This window comes from Sprattus sprattus, assembly GCF_963457725.1.
Source record: "Sprattus sprattus genome assembly, chromosome: 19".
NCBI lineage: Eukaryota > Metazoa > Chordata > Actinopteri > Clupeiformes > Clupeidae > Sprattus > Sprattus sprattus.
The window spans coordinates 17,385,046-17,403,086 of record NC_137917.1 but is presented as its reverse complement, the minus strand read 5'-3'; the positions used below and the strand labels follow the sequence as shown (position 1 = coordinate 17,403,086).

The 18,041-nt window shown below is 44.3% G+C and overlaps 3 protein-coding genes across 14 annotated transcripts in view; 1 reads left to right on the top strand and 2 right to left on the bottom strand.

Moving 5' to 3' along the window:
* Position 1: 1 nt before the first annotated feature.
* gba1 (glucosylceramidase beta 1) lies at positions 2 to 4,803 on the bottom strand (the record flags this gene model as incomplete). Its single annotated transcript, XM_080858648.1, has 10 exons — positions 2 to 107; positions 218 to 334; positions 851 to 1,014; positions 1,548 to 1,772; positions 2,084 to 2,321; positions 2,626 to 2,798; positions 3,070 to 3,203; positions 3,369 to 3,515; positions 4,240 to 4,434; positions 4,686 to 4,803. 10 exons carry the CDS (start codon positions 4,801 to 4,803, stop codon positions 2 to 4), a joined length of 1,617 nt encoding a protein of 538 aa, XP_080714774.1.
* A 445-nt stretch (positions 4,804 to 5,248) lies between these two features.
* dap3 (death associated protein 3) lies at positions 5,249 to 13,834 on the bottom strand. Of its 2 annotated transcripts, none has more exons than XM_080857846.1 (13): positions 13,731 to 13,834; positions 10,414 to 10,455; positions 10,099 to 10,215; positions 9,650 to 9,751; positions 9,298 to 9,406; positions 9,107 to 9,199; positions 8,730 to 8,860; positions 7,865 to 7,945; positions 7,226 to 7,402; positions 6,938 to 6,997; positions 6,356 to 6,445; positions 5,731 to 5,848; positions 5,249 to 5,584 (listed from the first exon to the last, which is right to left on the bottom strand). In XM_080857846.1, the coding sequence occupies exons 2-13, from the start codon at positions 10,450 to 10,452 to the stop codon at positions 5,499 to 5,501; spliced, it is 1,203 nt and encodes a 400-aa protein (XP_080713972.1). In that variant the 5' UTR covers positions 10,453 to 10,455; positions 13,731 to 13,834; the 3' UTR covers positions 5,249 to 5,498. The 2 variants fall into 2 exon arrangements, with proteins under 2 accessions (XP_080713972.1, XP_080713971.1); XM_080857845.1 differs by lacking the exon at positions 13,731 to 13,834 and adding an exon at positions 10,975 to 11,116.
* Positions 12,658 to 18,041, top strand: part of LOC308380479 (histone-lysine N-methyltransferase ASH1L-like) — a 30,401-nt gene continuing 25,017 nt past the window's right edge. For 9 of the 11 annotated variants that reach the window (XR_013969016.1, XR_013969017.1, XR_013969018.1 and 6 more), the window contains exons 1-2: positions 14,004 to 14,086; positions 17,144 to 17,837. Coding sequence is in view for 7 of the 11 variants with exons in the window: in XM_080857839.1 (XP_080713965.1) it covers positions 17,301 to 17,837 (537 nt within the window). In the remaining 4 variants the exon portion in view is untranslated. Of the gene's footprint in view, positions 12,760 to 13,958; positions 14,087 to 17,143; positions 17,838 to 18,041 lie in introns of those variants that run through there. The other 2 variants (XM_080857843.1, XM_080857842.1) reach the window with 2 other exon arrangements.

Here is an 18,041-nt window from a genome sequence, read left to right as displayed (position 1 = left end):
GTCACTGTGTTGCCCAGACAACAGTTAGTATGGAATGAGCAGGAGCATCGGTGGGTATGAAGCCAACCGCTGGGTCCCAGATTTCAAAGGGAATGTGCTCCTCAGACCTAGAACACACACATTTATACACATTTAAAAACAGAACTGAAATATGTCCTCTGGTTTAAACAGCTGCACTGTCTCAGACGGACAGTGCGGCAGTCCTCCTCTCACTCACCTGTTGAGAACCTCGAGGACTACTGCGCCGTCCGTACGCACGAAGGCAGAGCTCTCCAGAGCAGAGGGCTCACTGGAAGACACGCCCACACGCTGAGACCCCTCCCACAGGAACTTGCTGTGGCAGTGAAATAAAGAAAGTTCAAAGGCCAACACACTGCACACAAGTGGTTTATGGGGCATAATGACTCAACAAAACCTGATGAGTCTTCAGCCACAAGGACAAGTAGTTACTCAATGCCCTCCATTATCAAGTACACTGAAATTAACTTGAGATTCCTTTTGATATCAGGGAGGTAAATCTGCCCCAGATGTTATAGGGGTAACTACACTGATGACATCAAATAGATTAATATGCCAAAAGGTAGAGGACCAAACTAACACAAAACTGTGTTTCACTCCATGGCTTTTACAGAGTACTGTACATCCAAACCAGAGCTTGACCTTTAGATACTTTGACTCAAACCTGCACTCCATCTCTCCCTGCACAAGTAGCACCTGATCAAAGTCATCTATCAATCATTGACACTTTTCCTGCTGAATCAGGTGGGTTCAGTTAGGAGGGAGGAAGCAGGGATAGATGAGAGCGGTGCAGTTTAATGGTACAGTCGGAGATAGATGGAGAATCTGCTACCTGAAGTGGGCCATGCTGTAGAATGTGGGCTGCTTGTAGAACACGTCTTTCTTTACGTCCACGATGATGGGACTGTCCACAAAGTTCTTCACCCAGTTGGGCCCGCCACCGAGATCCAGAGCCAGGTTCCAGTCCGTCCAACCAGTGACATAGTGATTCAAATCCTGAGCCACAGATTGGGGCAAAACAAAAAAGAGGATTAAAAAATTAAGCTTGGCCTGAACGGTCATTGTTCTGAAAACTGAAGTTCACTTGAAAAGGCTTGGTTTGGGAGGGGGGTACCCAATCACAGCTGTCCATGCACATTTGAGTATTTTATCTTCTAAGACATAAACCTGTTGAGTGAAATAAAGTCACAGTACTACAGTAGTTACTGAGTGACAGAACGACACACAGTGTCCCAAAAAGAACCTCAGAAACCTTTGAAGCTATGTAGTTTTCAGGTAAGTCCATTATTCAGGTGAAAAATAAGGACATTTCCTTTTTTTCCTTAAATCTTGCGTGCCCCTATGATGATCTACCTCACTGGGCATATCTACCTCTATGGTAGTTTCCTCTGCGATGGATTCCATGGGTGTATTAACCTCTGATGTTGGTGATGTAGTACATCTCTGTGATATCTTGAGTGTATTTAACTGAACAATGTCATGGCCCAAATATTTAGACCTTTATTATGTCATGCCTGTGTTGTAGGTACCTCCATGATGTCATGGGCGTAATCCTCCGCCCTCTCCCAGCTGCCCAGCTTCACACCCCGGTCCGCTGGGTTCCAGCCTGAACAAGCTTCCGTTCCAAACAGGAAGTACTCTGGGAAGATGTGGTGTGTGGTGCCCAGGGTGAGCTCGGGCGGTGCCCACCTGTTCATGTACCAGTGCACTCCGATGCCGTGAATGTAGCGCGCAGCATGAACGTCGCTCAGGACCTGCAGGAGGACAGGAGACTCGGTCAGTCTCTCTCAGTCTGATGACCAACACACCCCTGAATTCTCTGAATGCTCTCGAAGTTTTTCTTTATTAACTCGAGACTCATACCCTTATCTCTCGCCGATCTCATTCTCTTTTCTCACTTTCTGTCTATCCATCTGTCTGTTTATTTATCTTTACATCCATCCTGTTTTTCTTTCTGTATATATTTATTTTCTTTCAGTTCAAATCCACTGGTCAGTCAGTCAGTCAGTCAGTCAGTCAGTCAGTCAGTCAATCAATCAATCAATCAGTCACCCCACCTTCTCACCACTTTAGCCCAATGAGGCAGCAGAAGCCTCTGGTCATCCAGCATAATAACACGGGTTTTAGCAAATTGGGATGCATGAAGGGCGGGACCCAGATCCATGGCCACCCAATCACGTTGCGTTTCAGGTGTGAAGCCCAGGGCCTGGAAGCTGTAATTGGTCATCTGGCCTGCTGTGGGCTCATTCCCTGTGGTCACTGCCCAGAAGGACAGATTAAACTTCCCATACTCCTCAAGGAACCTGCAGAGGCGGACATGACACGAGAGGCAATGAGCGAGACTGAAAATGAACCATTTCCAGAGGAATTAGAGCACCTAACCGATGAATCTTTTGTTATAATGACACATAATCAAGAGAGTCTCATTGTAACAAATATGCGTCTTAAGAAAAACTAAACTAAACCAAATGCACATTAGTAGAAATCTATTGCATTGTTACAACACATTGTTACAACACATGAGAACAGTTAACCTTCCGAAACCCTGTGGATAGACAACTTTCCGAAACTCCAAGCCCGGAAAATAATCGGCATTCTCCCCCTTACCTGACATAGTACCGAGCCCAGGTTTTATACTCTTTCCCTCCTGGATGGCCCTTCAGGGTTCCCTTGCCAATGAGTGCACCACTGGTCTTCATCCAGGCGGGGGCGCTCCATGCGCTGGCCAGCAGAGACAGGGGATGAGGGGACATCGCCTGGGCCTTCTGGATCAGCGGGATCTGACAGGGAAGAGGGAGAGGTCAGGCTGGACCAGAGCAAGGAAGCCTCTCAGGATCCTCACTCAGACAGTCTCAGTGTTCTCACCACTGATAGTGAGCTGACAATGCCTCCCAATACAACCCTGGTCAACCCACAAAGAGACGGCCTTGTTTTCCAGATTAATTCTGATCATGTCATGCATTCGTTGGTCATAATGTGGCGTTCTGTGGCAACACCACATAAAGTCCTCCTTACGTCTCATAGACTGCTGATATGCTGATAAGAATTTACCTTCATCTCTATGTCCTCTGAGGACAGAGTAAAGTTGGTCAGGTCGTAGTCTCCAGGTGTGTCAGCGTATGTGTACAGTCGTGTGGAGAAATCACAACTCGCCATGGGAACTCGCACCACACTGTAAGCAATACCTTGGGAGAGGGAGGGGGAGAGAGTGCTTTGTATCCTATTGGGCTCTCATTTCCCCTGTGCGTTCTCCCCTTCGTCTCACACACCGTCACTTCCATCACACACACACACACACACACACACATAAACACACACACACAGACTCTCTCTGCTGCCCATGGTATTACCCTCAGGAGCGAAGTACTGTCTGAGCAGCTGGTCCTGAGCGCCCCCTGACAGGGAGTGGATGTTGATGGCGGCTGCATCAGTCATGGCTCCTCCAAAACCCTTGATCCTCTGGTACTTCTGGTAGGGAACGATGACGAGCCTCAGAGCTGAAAACGGGAGCGAGAGACACATACACACACACAAAATAAGAGTAAACAAACCTACCAGAAAGGTGGATGGGGGACATTCACCTAGAGGCAAAAACGAGTAGGCTGGTTTGGCCAAAAGTGATGGAAACTGTCCATTAAAGGTGCCATAAAATAGAAAACTATATTTACCTCTGCATAATTGTTTAAAAAATATTCAGTACATGAGACTGACATACTGTGAACATCAAACAGTGTTGTCTCTTCCCTCGAATGCAAAAGAGCGCAGTAAGATGGGCCAATTCCTAGACTGTTGCGTAACAGTCCTAGCTCATTAATATGCACGTACTCTACATTAACATGATGACACCAGTCCATTTTCTAACCCAATTAATATTACCACTGGCCTGCACAGACACTTCAACTTCAACACTTCAACAGTTCTGCAGAAACATGAGAGACAATCCTAACAGTAACTGACTGTTACTTTGCTCTGGAGGTGCTTAGGATAATTATATTTACATCTTACGTGTAATCATTTGGCAGATCCTTTAATACAACCTGTCTTACAAATAAAGTACAATGCAATCCCTTTGGGGATAAATAAAGGTTTATCTTATCTTATCTTAAGTAAGTAGCTGATCAAGGAAAAGTGCACACTGCTGTGACTGCAGCTCATCGACACTAGGTGTAGCGCACAATTTGTCCCTCTCAGGGTAGCTCTCAGCCTCTCACAGCTCATTACCTGCCCCAGTGCTGTTCTTCAGCACCTGCCCCTGCCCCCTCGCCAGCCGGCTGCCTGCTTTGCTGCTCAGGACGGTCAGGAATTGCCCCACTGGGGGAAGCTGCACGGGCCCCACCGAGTCACATTGTGAGGCACTGCACTCACACACCACCGATCCGTGGCCAAAGTCACGAGCCTGACAATCATCTTTACCTGCTGGTCTCATGCAGTACAGGGTGTATGAGGGAAAAACACAAACTTAAGACACAACACAGAACAGTGAAAGTGATACGAGATCCTTACTTCGCTCGATGTTAGTTCATACTTTTTGAAAAGAAATAGCACATGCACACTTCCAAGAGTACTCTGCTACTAAAATGACTGGTTTTAAATGACAGCACATTGTCGACCATGTTTTAAAGGCAGACAGACTTTCAGATATATTCTTAAAGAGTATACAAACAAACCTCCGCTGGTTACAGGAGCGCCGATACAGACAACAAATAGGAGAACTTCGGTCAGTCTCATAGTTGTTGTTGAACGACGAATCCTGAAACAAATTTCTAGAGGTTGCCACCAAGACATGCATGTCACCTCCTTGACTTGTGCACTGAGAACCTGCTTCTCGTATAATGAGAACAAACGTATGCAGAGTTTGCAGACTAGATGATCACTCCAGTCATGCTGTTTTTATCTTCATTTCCGGGTTCCCTGCCTGTGTGTAGTCATATGACACAGACTCCAGCGGCAAACTTGTTTCTGTCACATGATCGATGTTTGATACTGAAATGTGTCGCACGCTTGCAGTCATTTCGTCTTCCCTACATACAGCACAGATGACAATGCAACATGAATGTCCACGATTAAGATTTGGTATGTCTTTATAGTTATACATTGCACAACTGTGTGTTTTGTGGTGCTACCAGCAGGTGTCAGCATTAGCAATGTAGCAAGCCATGTTTGGTTTGTTAATTAGTACAGTACACTTATATGTGACCTTACAGTCACCATAAAAGACAGGAGAACCTGAGATGTTTTCTCCAAAGTATTTTAATATGAAAAAATGACCATGCGATACAGAGTACAATTTACAGAACAAGTGGCCAACACATGATTATGAGTATTCAGGTGGTGTGGAAGGGACATGGATCTGCCTCTGAACTGTTGACTGCTTTCTGAGCAGTTTCAGAGAAAATAAACTATAACCTAGGTATTCTGATGTACACCGTTTTTTTACACGTTCGTGTGTGTTTGAACTTCTGTTTGTTCGTGGCAGGACGTTAATGTGACGCACATAGTCTCTCCAAGACGTTAGGATTTCTGTTGCTGAGGAAGAGGAGTTCTTTCTTTCCTTCCTCTGTTCGACCTACAAGGACGAAAATCACATCAAAACCAGACATCAAGACAGAGATGGCAATTTTGAAACACATAACAAAAACAAGGCAGGCACACACACACCCACACCCACACCCACACCCACACACACACACACACACACACACACACACTTACTGTGTGGATGCTGTAGCCAGTTGCGGTCCATGTAATACAGATAGCAACTCTCAGATTCCTTCTCGCTGTAATTGGAGACTGGGACTGGTACAAAGGGATCCATGTCATCAAAACCATCCTGAGGAGCAAAACAGTCACACAGACGGACACGCAGATGGACACGCAGACGGATACGCAGACGAACACACAGACGGAAGGACACACAGACAGAAGGACACACATAGAGATAGACAGCAGGGTCAGTCCCCCATTGTTCAGCAAACACACGTCAATGTCAAACACGTCGAAAATTACATTGTTCAATCTACCACGAGTTCCTAATACTTAGTTATTCCCCCCCTACTATAAAAATAAGGCTTATATTCATGTATAATATGTAAAATATAATGTCTGCTGCTGTCTACACACAGGCAACCAACTGTGTTTTCTTATTCACACTGTCTTCTATAGGAGAATGTTTCTAACTGTTGGTTTAGTGCACATATACACATGGTAGTAATTTAATAAGCTGTTTTAGTAGTCATTAGTAGAGAGCTTAATCCAAGGACACATTTTGTACGGAGATACATTTTCGTCGGCACAGAGAGCAGTGAGGTGACAGCAGTGAGGTGAGGGGAGCCCTGACCTCTCCAAGCAGCTCCTGGGGCAGGAAGACATCTTTGGGTTTGAAGAGGGAACCCGTCTGGGAGAGGGAGGAGATCACAGCACCACCACACTGGAGGAGCGAATAGGAAAGAGAAAGGCAGAGAAACGGAGGGACAGGAAGAGAGAGAGAGAGTAGAAGAAAGAGGAAAGAACAATTTAAAGAGAAAACATGGTACAGGTGTGTGTGTGTGTGTGTGTTTCTCTCTCGGACAGGTGTGTGTGTGTTTCTCTCTCAGACATGTGTGTGTGTGTATGTGTGTGTGTTTCTCTCTCAGACATGTGTGTGTGTGTATGTGTGTGTGTTTCTCTCTCAAACATGTGTGAGTGTGTGTTTCTCTCCCAGACATTTGTGTGTGTGTATTTCTCTCTCAGACATGTGTGTGTGTGTGTGTGTGTGTGTGTGTGTGTGTGTGTGTGTGTGTGTGTGTGTGTGTGTGTGTGTGTGTGTGTGTGTGTGTTTCTCTCTCGGACATGTGAGTCTCTATGAATCTGTGACCAAAGCTAATGAAGCATAAAGCGCCCCTGTGGAAGTGACTGTGAGACCAGACGTCTGAGTTCTTACCCAATCATTCTTCATCATCTTTCTCAAATTGTGGATCAAAGTCAACTCCTCTGGAGCCACCTGAGCAGGACAGAGGAAACGGAAACAGAGGAGATGGTGAAAGATGGAGAGAGAGAGAGAGAGAGAGAGAGAGAGAGAGATGGTGAAAGATGAAGGGGGAGGTTTTGAGTGAAGACAGAGTGGGAGAGAGTACAGTGTAAACAGCTAAGTGTAACAACACGACATCTAGCTAACTGGACACATGTTACTTAATAGTGATGACGACGATGTGACAGGTCTGTGTCTCACCACACTCTTGTCCTCCTTCTTAAGCGAGGTGCGGCCCCAGAGTGCGTTCACACCGTCCACCGCCACGGCCAGCCGCAAGCCCTCCTCCCTGCCCTCCATGGGCTTCCCTGCCTGCAGACGGAGCTCCTTCAGCAGCGCCCCCACCACATCACTGCTGGTCCTCACCCGAGACATCCCCTGGGGGAGGGGCAGAGGAAAGAGTGAGAGATCAAAAGTTATATATATACAAGATATATAGTATAGATCTTTTCTGTTTGGCTTGCCAGTGTCCTGATATTTCTTTATTTCTTAACAGGATAACTATGAAATACCAAGAAGTAGATAACAGAGAGCCGGCCAGTGAGAGGAAGAAGGAGAAAGGGAGAGAAATGACGATGTAGAGGGAGAGAAAGGGTACGAATGAAGGATGAAGAGTAATCAGAATATGAAAAATGAACAGAAGGACAGAGCAAGACGGAATGATAAATAGTCAGGAACCAAGAGGGTGAGTGAAGAAAATATATATATATATATATATATATATATATATATCCTGCCAATTAATGCTTAGATCATGAATGCCACACACATGATCCAAGCTGATAAAAGGAGGTGACTGACCATGCGGACAGCCAAACAGACAGGGTATAAGGCCCTTACCTGCTCCACCAGCTCTGCCAGTGTGCGTCCCTCCTCTGTGCTCTCTCTTTTAGTCCACACGTACCGCTGAGTGGTCTTCAGCTATCACACACACACACACACACACACACACACACACACACACACACACACACACACACACACACACACACACACACACGCACACACACGTGCATCAGGCTTTATTAACCACATCTCTTATAACAGGAGCCACTTGACACATGGACAGAATAGGTTCAGTATTATTCATCAATATTAAATACATTATCTGCTAATTAACACAAGTATATTATGCTATTATATTATATTATTATACTGTACCAGTCAAAAGTTTGGACACACCTTTAAGTGTTTTCTTTACTTTTATTATTTTCTACATTGTAGATTAATATTGAAGACATTTAAACTACGAAAGAACACATACGGAATGATGTTCTAAACAAAAAAAAGTGTTATGTACCATGTAGAAAATAATAAAAGTAAAGGAAAACAATTCTGCAAAAATGAGAAGGTGTGTCCAGTTTTATTGGGCCAAATGATTTTCTCATAGACTAATCTAGCTTGTCTGATTACAAGGGGATCAGGTGGTCAGTTAATACATTCAAATAATGAATCACCAAATTACGAAAGGTGATAACAGTTAAACAGGTAAATTGCACTCATCTTCGCTGTTCAACAGTGCGCATACAAGTGCTTATGGCTTGTGTGTTGACCAGAAAAACGAGGGCTATACACCCTTCATAAATTTGACCTATTGTTATTTTCCTGTACCTGCAAGTCGAAATAGCTTCTGTGAAACATATCTACTACATCCGAATAGTAACATAAACATTCTGTTCAACCAAAGAGCAAGTTAATCATCTACCTTCGATAGGACGGGTTCATTGGTGATTTTAAAGTTCCGCAGCCATTGGGAGGCTTCAATTGGCTGATCAAAGCGTGAGGGACAGAATGAGGACGGCAGGAGCTCCTTGCAGTTTTTCACCCATAGGTGAGCTACACAGAGATGACAAACACATCCACATTTGATGTGAACAAACAGAGCACACTTATACTGACAGATGAAAGAACTGTTACATGAAATGAAAAGTCCACTTGGTTAACATCAGGTTGCCTCCAACCCAGTCTATACTCTTCAAAAAAGTTTGTAGGGGCTATCTTGACACCACTTTAAGTGACCAATCACAAATGTGGTGTGTGTGTGTTCTGTTGATGACCGTGTTTGTGTGTTGCGGAACTGACCGTCAGGTATATGAAGCACCAGCCATCCCTGTGTGTGACAGTAGTGGAGTGCGTGACAGAGTGAAAGCGTCTTTCCACAGCCATTCACCCCATCTGCAGAACCAGTCAAGGACCACACCAAAACAACATGAACTAAACACTCAACCTCATATTTGAATTCAGGACACTGTCGTTTGTTGGAGAAAGGATACAGAACATGTAGCGCACGGCAGGCTTGCTGTAGTCTGCCTTCTTCAGATGAGATATAAGCTCCAGGGCGGGCTGCCTCACCATCACACACGTCTCATTAAATGTCTTCATCTAAACACACACACACACAAATAATAATAACTAAGCATTATACTGTAAGGTAAACATTTTCTCCATTGTATTGATATATGAACATCGATACATTTTACGATACCAGATCAGTTGAACAGGAGTTTGTACTGACAAGCAAAGCAAGGTATGCTCCTAATGAATGCTTTACAGTCCTAACTTCACCACAATGAGTAATCCCTCAACATCTGACCCTCACCACCCCCACACCCTGCTACTGGATACCTGTAGCTGGAAGCGGGAGGGCAGTCCATGTGGGAATATGGTGCGCAGGTGGACGGGGGACAAGGTGTAGTACTGGCCCATATGTACATCAGCATGGCAGGCCTGGAAGGAGGACAGGTAGGAGGTCACACACACAAATACACTGCTCTAGAGTAATTCAAATAAAGTTGTCACAGGTACAAGCTGAACACTGAATATAATAAAACAATACTATTATTAAAATACTAATGGAACAGTGTACAATAACTTGACCTCACCAACAGCAGTTAATCACATATAGGCTGGACACAGTATGAACTAATAGTATACACTTATATCTCAGTGGGGGGGCTTTGACCCTTGACATCTGCATTGCTATCATTATGTTACAAGTGGTTTGCCCTACTAGTCAAAATCACTAACATGATGTAGGGTGTCATATGTGTGTGGTATGTGTGGCTGACACGTACTGGGTCACTCTCTCTGGTCCTGAAGAAAGACAACTCTTTAGGCAGCTCAGGCTCCACAGCCAATGCTTCCAGTTGCTGTCCACTCCTGCTACTGTGCAAGTGCCGGGCTTGGGACACCTGCCGATGACAAACTTCATTAACGCACTGATGCATTATTTGATGGCAAACTCCATTATTGTATTGGTGCATTCATTAATAGAGTAAGCTCTCTTCATGCATTGGTGCATTAAGTAACGCCAAAGGTGAATTAAAGCATTGTTGAACATAGTCAGAATTAAGTATGAAAAATATTTAAAAACATTAGCAAATACATACCGCCTGTCGCAACCGCAACGACAATCTGTGTAGAGTCATGATCTGAAGGGGGGGGGGGGGGGGGGAATAATTATTTACATACCAAGTCTCAAGAAACAGTCTGACAGCTAAGGAGCTAAGCAAACGAGTTTCCCGTATTCTAGTTCGGGTAGAAAAAGCCTCTAACGTTAGCTAAACCTGTAACGTGATATGAAGTAGACTATTCAATTAAATCAAAATGTTATTTATATAGCGCTAAAACAATTAAATTATCTCAAGGCGCTTTACAGAGCCCAATTCCTGACCCCCCCTATATCGCATATATACATATACATATGTAAATATAATATATGTGCATTAATATTGGCACAAAAATAGCTGCAAGCTACATGTAGAATGAAATACACTGGGCATGTAACGGTGTCAAATGAGTGTGAGCAACCTATTGACATTGTATAACAGTGTTATTAGCACCTGGAAGTCAACCGATAGACTTCACATTGGGTAGCAGGCTATTTATATCAATGCCTAAGCACTTGTACAAGCTTTTAGTTCGCTGTTGAAATGAGCCCGATATCTTACCCTCGAAAGGTGTTCATGCACGGAAACCAGTCATACACAGGACATCAAAAACTGTGGTGCGATTTGATTGTAATTTGCTGTCACACCGGCGGCTATTCTGTCACGACGCAACATTCATGGACGCGGCCATCTTTGACAAGATCAAACGGAAGTTACGTCGGGAGTATGTTCGTCATTGCTCATGTGGATATATTTTGCAATAACATGACTTACTGCCACCTACTGGTGAATTAGCTACGTCTCAAGGAAAGGACAATGTAGCACATCGTGAGAAAAAGGCTTGTGACTGAGGTTGTTTCAACTTAATCACAAAAAGTGACGATTACCAGTAGTCCTACTTGATTAGATATGTGTTGAATCAACATATCTTTTTCTTCGTGTTGTCAAATTTGCATCAAATGTCAAGATGTTTTCCTGAACTATAAATAGCAAGTCGTTATCTGATCTCTGTATGTCTGATACCATCAGAACACACACAGCATAGTTAACAGAACAGTTAACAAGACTTTTCATCTAGGGAGTTTCTTACAAATTATATAGTTTTGAAAACACGTTTTAGCCTGTGACTTGGCATCATATATAGGAACACTTCTGCAAAACCATATAAACTCACAAATAATTTAAATAACATCACTCTTTTTCCACAGCAATAAGTTGCATCTTATGGAGCATAAACCTTTCACACAGTCCATTGCCACCTACTTCTCAAACAGACGTTTGGCACTTTCAGAACAATCATGAACACCACAGTTTCAGACCAGGCTTTTTTCATTCACCTGAAAAATTAAAATGTGCCTTTAAATATTGCAAACACTGGTACATCTGCACACAAATGCATCTGCTTTGACCTATGGTGCTAAATGCAGGAGAGCATCTTAACATGCTATAGTGAGCCACGTGGATTGTATGTTCATTTATGAGCCTTTGGAAGGTGTACCTTCAGTGAAATCAGAGATAAGGGCCCACAGGTAGTCATTCACCTGGACACCAACTAATCTTTCCGTAACATATGCTCTGTCTTGTTGCATAAATGACTGCACCGTGGATGTTGTATCACTGATATTCTTTTTGGGGGATATGCAGGATGGGATGCTGGATAAGAGTTGCAATACATTTTGGCCGTCGACAAGAGTTAAGTCACAAAAGATTGTGCAGGACTTCATCTCAATAATTCTTGATTTCAGTTATTTCACATATGGAATAGGCTATTTGATGGCCAATGGGTAGGCTATACATGACTTACTCTTAGTCTTTTTTTTTAAGTGAGTTGTTATTGCAGGTCACATAAGACAATTTCCAATTTCAGTAAGCCTCTGGATAATAGGCTTCTTCACACAATCATACACTTCAGGGGCTTTAAGAGCAAAACAATAACTGACTGAATTGCATTTGTGATAACAGAACCAATTAAATAATGAGAATAAAAATACATGATAGCATCGGTTATAAAATATTTCAGATGATTGTAAAATTATGCTTTAAAGTAGGCAGTCTAGATACTAGCCCACTATTTTGGGTTTCCAACGCCCCCATACAACACACACAGCCTAAACGAACAGCACACGCACACAAACAAACACGCAAACAAACATCGTGAGAGTGGGAAATGACACGGCGTTTACTTGGGCCCAGTGTTAATTATGATCGATTAGGTCAGGGCTCAGAGACCGCGGACGCCGGATCAGTGGCCAGTGACTGTCTGTAGGCTACTGCTCGGCTCAGCTGAGTCCTTCACGGCTATGGGAGTTTGCCTTTAAGCTCTCGCACGGACACCGGAGGACCGAGGTGCGTCCGGGGAGAGGGGGGCAGCACAAGGGATAGATCAAAATTGGATCCTAATTCGCTGATGTCGCCGCCATCTTGTTGATACTTTGCAGTCATCATTTCGTTACATTTACAAGTGCCTTTATAGTTTTCCTCCCTAAAATGCCCCGCTCGACTGCAAATTACTAATTTACTTGATGGTGTGTTGTGAAAATATTGTGTTTGACGTAATTTCAGCTAGGCAATGGTGTTGAGGAAAGTAAAACAGTCCTGGGCAACGATGTTTTTCTGACACTTGAGACTTTTTATGACGCCTCGTGTTTTAGACTGTGAGGAAGGCTTTACAGCGATTCCAAAAAACGGTAGAATCTGGCGCATCTCACCTGACGGATAGTGACATGCGGACGACCGCAGGGGCAGATCCGCCTTGCGTTACAAAACATAGTTGTCAGATGTAGAAACGACTGGCTATGATATTGTATTGTTAATTTGTTACTATTGACCACTTTAGGCTATATCAACTGCTGCAGAGCGAAAATCGAAAAGTCTAAAGTTCGTTGGTGTATCCTTCCTGCATTATAAATATGAAGTGCACTTCGCAAACGACTTTAAGCGAATGTGTTAGAAGTCCTGGTTTCCATAGCTGACTGAATATATTAGTTTACACTTAAGGATGCAGTAGCCTAAGCAGTGCCGTCAAGTCCACAGTCTTATCTGACCTGTTTTTGCTGTCTCTGACCAGTCTGTTTTCCGAGTCTTTGCGCGAATGGGCTGTAGCCTATAAACTGTAAACTTAAGGCTATCTCCAACGGCCTCTTGTGTACAGTAGCTTCTTCAGATCCAGGTAGCCTATGATGATTTTAAGACTGGGAATATTTATAGAGTAGCCTACCCTATCCTCAAACTGATATGAATTTAAGTCTACAGAAGCCGAACTAACTGCGTCAGAATCACACCAACCGATAACAACTAGACACACAACATTCAGTCACCTCTTTGAGTTGTTTACCAAACTTGTCATAACACAATTTCCTCAGTGCTTATTGCACAAAAGCTATGCAGCACTTAACAGTCCAGTTCCTCCTTCCTCCTCAATCCCTATATCTGCCTGCCAACGTGGTGGAGATCTCGGTACACAATGTACGACCACGCTTTTGATGTAAAACAACTGCGCAAGAGATGGAGAGGGAGCGAGAGAGAGTGAGAGAGAGAGAGAGCGAGCGGAGTGGGAGGGAGGAGAGAGTGGTGTTGCACAATGTGTTATATTAATCCACTCTAACGCGGAATGGACTTAAGCTCATACATTCTCTCCCTCATGTGAGCTGTTTTCGTTTATTTGACTGCACGGGTAAGATAACGCTTTCTGAAACTGATGCTATGTCCGGAATTTTGCTTTGATTAGCCTACGCGCAGAGTAGACTACGCACTGCAAGTGAAATGGCGTTACTTATTTATAAACGGTAACAGGCAAGCATGGCAAACCTGGATGAGAATTGTGGTTAAACTGAGATATTTAACTGAGATACTGAATGCTCCGATGTCCTCAGGTGTTTGTGATTAAAATGCTCAGTGTTTTGGGCAGAAGTGTTGTTGTCATACGGGGTAATTGTGTTATCGTTAATGCTGCTAAATATGGGCGATGATGAGATTATTAGGCTTAGTGACAGTGAGTGATCTGACTCATACCCACCCCCTCTCGGTCTATTAAAGGAATTAAATGATATCGCTTCTTCTCATCATCCTTCTCGATCAGTCTCTCCCTTCTTTCCATCATCTTTTCAGAGTTTATATTCTCTCTCCATTTCACTCGGTTTGGCTAATTACGCATGATCTTCGAGCCGTCAGAAATGCAGGTATTATTTAGCTGTACCATCACTTTCCCCCCGAAGTTTTGAGCCTGCGTGCACGTCACCAGATCGGTGTTTTCCTCCGTGTTGTAGTATGTGTTATTGATTGAACCTCAGCTAACCCTGCTGTTCCATTTCCCTTGCCTTCCAGTAGCTATACCTCTCTCTGTCTCCTCTCTGCCTCTATTTTTGGACTTTCTCCCCCCCCCCCCCCCCCCCTCCCCTATCTAGGTCAATGATGAGGTGGGGATGTGCTTGTCTCACTGCTCAGCTAAAGGGCATCTGTTATTTGCCATTGCAATTGTCGCTATGAGCTAAATGGCTGCTCGCCCCCACCCCCTTGTAACTACTGTATGCATCTTACATTGGCCCTACTGTATGGCTGTCACAGCAGCTCTCTCAGTTTATGGATGATGTGTCCTGTGTCTGAGGAGGGGACTGTTCACCTGTATTTTCACTTACCATTTTAGTGCCGTAGTCTGGTTATCAATCAGATTGTAAAACTCACTGTTCAGGACAGAAAGATTCGGCCTCGTAGTGAGCAACTGTCAGTATTCCCTTAAGAACACAGATCGACACAGTACAGTCTACCTACCTGAATCAAAGTGTTTTGTTGTTGTGTTATCAACTGAAGCCAAACTGAGTAGATTTGCGGTAAGAGGGACTTACTAGGGATGAAAAGGAGGGTGCATTGTGAGCAGTTGAGATCATGATAGGTGGGGAGTTAAGAGAGGACAGAAGAGGAACCAAACAATGAAAACGTTGTCTTTATTTCCCCAAGGAGAGCTGAAGAATGCAAGTTTGTAAAAAGTCAGATGTAAGATATTTTGATATGACTCTAGAGACAGGAAGAATGAATGGGTGTGTTTCAGTAGAAAAAAAAAACATTAAACTATGAAGCAGTGAGCGAGAAGGAAGGATAGCGTGTGTGTCTTGGCAGTGTTTTTAACTGGCTCTGGGAAAGATAGAGCTAGAGATAAAACGGGCAGAGCTGTAGAGGGGGAAGAAGTGACTGTGTTGCCTCTGTGGGGTATGTGAAGTCAGCTCGGTGGAATTGCATTTTATCTCATGTCTTATTAAGGGTCAGCTAAAAATGTTGCACTCAATTCCACACAGATGAGGCAAAGCTAAAGAAAATTTCCAAAGTATGTTTTAGCCTTCTTCCAAAAACATGATTAACCCTAGTGGAGGGGGGGGGGGGGGGGGGGGATGAATGAAACGTTGAAGTAGGGAAAGCATAGTTTTGATGAACAAGTCAGTGGCCATGGTACTTTACAAGAGCGAAGATGAATGGAATCAGTGCTGATTTAACACAGAGGCCAGCTCAGAGGGGTTTGAAAGTCAGTGGAGAATAAGACTGAGTACGTGAGAGAGAGAAAAGAGAGAGGCAGAGGAAGAAAGTGAGAGGAAGTAATGAGAAAGAGAGAAAGAGGGAGACAGAGAGTGGGAGGTAGAGTGTGATTGATTGGGGCGAGAGGTTGGTGGCGAGGGAGTCGGAGAGCAGTGAAGTATGGACATGAGGCAAGGTTAGAGCGAGTCAGGGAGAGAGAAGAGAGAACAGGAAAGGAGAGGAGAGAATAGGGGAGAGTAGGAGAGAACAAATAGAGAACTGTAAAAGGAGAAGAGAGAGTAGGAGAGAGTGAATAGAGAACAGGAGAGGAGAGGACATGAAATGACAGAGGAGAAGTGCACAGGGGAGGAGTGAGGAGAAGAGCACAGGAGATGAGTGTGGAGAAGAGGACAGGGGACGAGAGGAAGCGGTCTGACCGGTGTGTAAAACCCGCAGACAGAGAAAAGTGGGCAGGCAGAAGGGTTCCAGGGAAAAATAGTCAGACTTCAGAGCCAGAGTGAAAGTCTCCATCCTCTCCATCCACAGCAAAGGCAGCGGCACTTCCTCACGCCACATGTAGTCCGTAATTGATGCATTTGGCTCGCTGGCTTTTGGAAGTACTCTGTGACATTGACATTGTAAGTTCAGTGTAGATGAGTGTAATTTGTGCAGAGGTAGTGCCCCGGGCTACGGTTGAATGCACCGGGCTGGGCTTACTCTTATTTAGGAAACGGGCCCTGGGTCTGATGGGTCCCTCGGGTTGCGTTCTACGCTGAGGTCATCATTCTGAATCATCGGCAGAATGACCTCAGCTTATGCGGGAAAGCACCTGCTTTTTCGGACGAGTCCCAGGAGAGACGTTTTAGGCTGTCGTCCTTCTCACTGAAAAAAATGTGTCAGGTTTTAGTTTCACAGTAGCTTAACTTTGGGTAGATGACCGTATTTTGCCTTTGGTGATATTTCCTGCCCCAGCTACTACAATTGTGTCTTGACCTAATTTAGTGTTGCTGGAAATGTAGGCTACGTAATGGCATACATGTCTACAGTTAATTTCAAATCATCATATGTTATAGTTGTTTTGACAATCAATCCATTTCATGAAACAACATAACATTTCTTATGATATTACTGCATGAAGAAACATTGATTGATTGATACAAATATTACTAACATATTTTTGCTTTATTTTTCCTCTTCTTCGTCACCCACATCCATCATTTCTTGGAAGCCCCAAACATGGACAAAAACAAAGTCATTCATCTTCAATGTATCCCTCTCTGAAAATTCCCTCATCATCCCATGAGGCCCCAGCTAGCTTGTCATTGAAAAAGCAGCTGTACTCTGCCTCATCCATCTCCACCTAGAAAACACATCTAGGTCCAAGAATGAATGGGTGGTCACTCACACGTCCTCCTCTGCCCTTGTTAGATACCGCACAGGAGTCGCATAAGGGAGCGGACGATAGGGAGCAGGAGATGTCAGGAGGGACTGAGGGAGAAGACGCAACACCGGAGGCCGCCGTTGGGGGCAACAGGTCTGAGGGAGGGCAGGAGTTTTCTGTCAAAGAGGCTGATTATTCCGAGGGTTGTGTCAAACTGAAGATCGGACTTGGGACAAAACGGACGAAGAAGCCTCCCAAGATACTAGAGAACTATGTGTGCCGTCCACATATAAGGACTTCGCTGAGACAAGGGCGAGGCAGTGGGAGTGGCAGTCAAGGTGGAAGAAGCGGGGCCAAGAATGAGGTAACAGGAGCTAACCAATCACAGAGCCCGACGAGGGGTAAAGACAGGAAAGAGGCCATGATCTCGGACCAGAGCTCCAGTTTGGCATCAACAGCCCTGTCTTGCTCACCATCGTCAACAGCCCCCGACACATCAGCCACTGCTGCTGAGGCTCCTGTGTCTTTGTCAGCAAAGAGGGTAAGAGTGCGCCTCTTTAAAAATAAAATCACAAAGTCTATGACTTGAATGTAGGATAACAATGATGTAATTGCATCTTTGTGGCCAAATCAGCGAGACCATTAAATCAAGTGTTCACTCATCCACAATGACTCTTGAGTTGGAAACAAAGAGCTGATGCAAAGTGTTCTGTAAATAGTTGCTGTAAACTTCAGGTGGTGTTTC

Bases quoted from the DNA above. Each gene is read 5' to 3' on its own strand.
- dap3 (XM_080857846.1), bottom strand. From the start codon at position 10,452: ATGACTCTACACAGATTGTCGTTGCGGTTGCGACAGGCG. The intron at 6,446-6,937 runs GTAAGAACTCAG...TCGCTCCTCCAG, and splicing joins AGATGATGAAGAATGATTGG to TGTGGTGGTGCTGTGATCTC. The intron at 5,849-6,355 runs GTCAGGGCTCCC...TTTGCTCCTCAG, and splicing joins CCCAGGAGCTGCTTGGAGAG to GATGGTTTTGATGACATGGA.